The 3255-nt window shown below is 51.8% G+C and overlaps 1 protein-coding gene across 1 annotated transcript in view; it reads left to right on the top strand.

The window, feature by feature from the left end:
• Positions 1-696: 696 nt before the first annotated feature.
• Positions 697-3255, top strand: part of EMWEY_00036010 (hypothetical protein, conserved) — a gene marked incomplete at both ends in the record, with an annotated part of 4144 nt that continues 1585 nt past the window's right edge. Inside the window, one exon of the mRNA XM_013478603.1 lies at positions 697-3255. This exon is cut by the window's right edge and continues 915 nt beyond it. Coding sequence (XP_013334057.1) covers positions 697-3255 — 2559 coding nt within the window.

The following is a 3255-nucleotide window of genomic DNA, read 5'->3' as shown; positions in this document are numbered from 1 at the left end:
GCAGCAGCATTGCTGCAGCAGCAGCAACACAGCAGCAGCAGCAGCAGCAGCAGCATTGGGCTGCAACACGGCAGCAACAGCAGCAGCAGCATTGCTGCAGCAGCAGCAGCAGCATTGCTGCAGCAGCAGCAATATATAGCAGCAACTCCTGCTGCAGTTCTTACCGACATAAGAGAAAGAGGGTTAAAGGAAACACCTCTACCGATCTGCTGCTGCTGCTGCAGCACAGCAGCAGCAGCAGCAGCAGCAACAGCAGCAGCAACTGCAGCAGCAGCAGCAGCAGGAGGTTGTCTTCATATATTCTTGGAGCCTTCTACTCGCTACCTTATAGAAAGCGCAGCAGCAGCAGCAGCAACAGCAGCAACAACAGCAGCAAGAGCAGCAGCAGCAGAGTACGTACATCGTACTCCCTGTCTCGTTGCCTTCTGGGGAGCGACAGCAGCAGCAGCAGCAACAGCAGCAGGAGCAGCAGCAACAGCTGCTCCTTCTGCTGCTGCTGCTGCTGCTGTCGCTTGTTTTATAGGTATTAATAAATAACAGCAAATAAATAAATAAGAAAAAAGACAAAAAAGGAGAGAAAAAGGTGACAAAAAAGGAGACAGATAAGGAGACATATAAGGAGACAGCAGCAGCAAAAAAGGAGACAGCAGCAGCAAAAAAGCAGACAGCAGCAGCAAAAGGAGACACCCAAGAGCCATGCTGAAGCCAGCGGGATCTGTGCCTTGTGTTCTCCTGCAGACAGCAGCAGCAGCAGCAGCAGCAGCAGCAGCAGGACATCCTTTATCCTGTCTAACGCAACAGCAACAACAACAACTGCAGCAGCAGCAGCAGCAGCAGCAACTGCAGCAGCAGCAAAAGAAGAAAGAAGAGCAGCACGATGAGGAGCTGCTCCATCAGCAGCAAACGGCGTCGGAAACGGAGAATGAGCAGCAGCAGCAGCAGCAGCAGCAGCAGCAGCAGCAGCAGCAGCAACAGCAACACGAGAAGCAGCATAAACAGAAGAATAAAGGGGCAATAGAAGAACAGCAACAGCAGAAGAAGCAGCAGCAACTGCAGCAGCAACTGCAGCAACTGCAGCAGCAGATTAACGTTGCAGCCCTAAGAGACATGCAGATGGATCCCCCTAAAGACACAGCAGCAGCAGCAGCTGCAGCAGCAGCAGCAGCAGCAGATGTTGCCCACGGCTGGCAGTCTCCTATAGCCGGCAGCAGCAGCAGCAGCAACAACAGCAGCAGCAGCAGCAGCAGAAAGAGGAGCAGCAGCAGCAGCAAAGCTTTTGCTGTTGATAATCCTCTTAAGGACAGCTTCCTTCTTACGGTAAAGTCCGAGGAGACGCTCCCTGCTGCTGCTGCTGCTGCTGCTGCTGCTGCTGCTGCTTCTGCTGCTGCTGCTGCTTCTTCTTCTACAGAAACAACAACAGCAGCAGCAACAGCAACAGCAGCAGCAATAGCAGCAGATGCAGCAGCAGGATCTATAGTATATCCTGCTGCTCCTCCTCCTTCCCCAACATCATCATCATTAGCCCCCCCACCCCTATCATCAACAGCAGCAGCAGCAGCAGCAGCAGCAGCACCATCAGCAGCAGCAGCAGCAGCAGCAGCAACAGAGAGTAAATGGGAGAATATGAAGAATAGAGAGGAATGTCTTGTTGCGCTGCAGTTGCTGCTGACGGATATATTAGGTGTATTGATGGTGCTGCGCCCTACAGGCAGCACAACTGTTCCTGCTGCTGCTGCTGCTGCTGTTAGGAAAGCAAGAGAAGCTGCTGTTGCTTCTCTTGGTCTTATTGGTAATAAAATGCAGCAACAGCAGCAGCAGCAACAGCAGCAGCAGCAGCATCAGGATCGTAGCAGCAGTTGTACTTGTAATACTAATAATACCTGCAGCAGCTGCAGCAACAGCAGCAACAGCAACAGCAGAAATAGCAACAGCAGCAGCAGCAGCAGCAGCAGCAGCAGCAGCAGCAGGAGTACAACAGATGTAGAGGAATCATTTTCTTCCCCTTCTTGTTCTTCTTGTTCTTGTTCTTCTTGTTCTTCTTGTTCTTGTTCTTCCTCTTCTTGTTCTTCTGGTGTATGTGTAGATAGATTAGGGTATAGATTAAGTGCAGCAGCAGCAGCAGCAGCAGCAGCAATAGAGCAGCAGAATCCTCAGTATGCATATCATCAATATAATATATTATCTGCTTCTTCTCTTTCTTCTCTTCTTCCTTATGTTAATATTTATCTTAAGGAATTAATAGATACTATACAGCATAAAAAAATACTTATACAATTACTTAGATCCCCTGCTGCTCCTGCTGCTGCTGCTGCTCGTGCTGCTCCTGCTGCTCCTGTATCTGCTGCTCCTGCTGCTCCTGATGGTTGCGGTGGGTGTGGCGGTGGTGGGGGTGCAGCAGGAGAAGAAATAGGAGGAGGAGGAGGAGAAAGAGGAGGAGGAGGAGGAGGAGGAGGAACAGATGGTGCTGCTGCTGCTGCTGCTGCTGCTGCTGCTGCTGGTGGTAGTACTGCAGCAACTGCAGCAGCAGCAGAGGAGGAGACAGATAATTTACGTTTGCTGCTGCAGGTATTTATTGCTTGCTGCCCTGCATCTATGTTAGATTTTGTATGTAATAAGCTTGCTGCAGCATATGCACAGGCCTTGCTGCAGGGGACAACGCAGCAGCAGCAGCAGCAGCAGCAGCAGCAGCAGCAGCAGCAACAGGAGCAGAAGGTGCAGCAGCAAGAGAAGCAGCAGCAACTCGCACTAGTAGCAGCACAGCCGGCTAAGACTCTTAAGGCCGAGCCTACTGCAGCAGCAGACAGCATAACAAAAGCAGCAACAGCAGCAGCAGCAGGAGGAGGAGGAACAACAGAGACAACAACAGCAGCAGCAGCAGATCCTGTTGCTGCTTCTGTTGCTGCTCTCTTAGGGCAGCAAAGTTTCTTACAGCGCTTAGCTGCATGCATAGATTGGAGACACTTCTGTCCCCCTGCTGCTGCTGCTGCTGCTGCTGCGCCATCTGCTGCTGCTGCTCCTCCTCCTCTTCCTCCTTCCTGCAGCAACAGTAGCAGCAATAGCAACAGCAGCAGCAGCACCAGTACCAGTATATGGGGGCAGCAGCAGCAAGAAACAGATGCTGCTGCTGCTGGTGCTGCTGCTGCTGCTGCTGCTATACGCAGCGCATTTAGCAGCGCGGCGTGTCTATATAATGCAGAAGGTTTACTTGAAGGTGTAGAGGGGCAATTTGCTGCTGCTGCTGCTCCTGCTGCTGCT

This window comes from Eimeria maxima, genomic scaffold (genome assembly GCF_000499605.1).
Source record: "Eimeria maxima Weybridge genomic scaffold, Emw_scaff513, whole genome shotgun sequence".
Classification (NCBI taxonomy): Eukaryota; Apicomplexa; class Conoidasida; order Eucoccidiorida; family Eimeriidae; genus Eimeria; species Eimeria maxima.
Note: the sequence above shows the minus strand (reverse complement) of the source record. Positions and strands in the feature narration are given on the sequence as shown.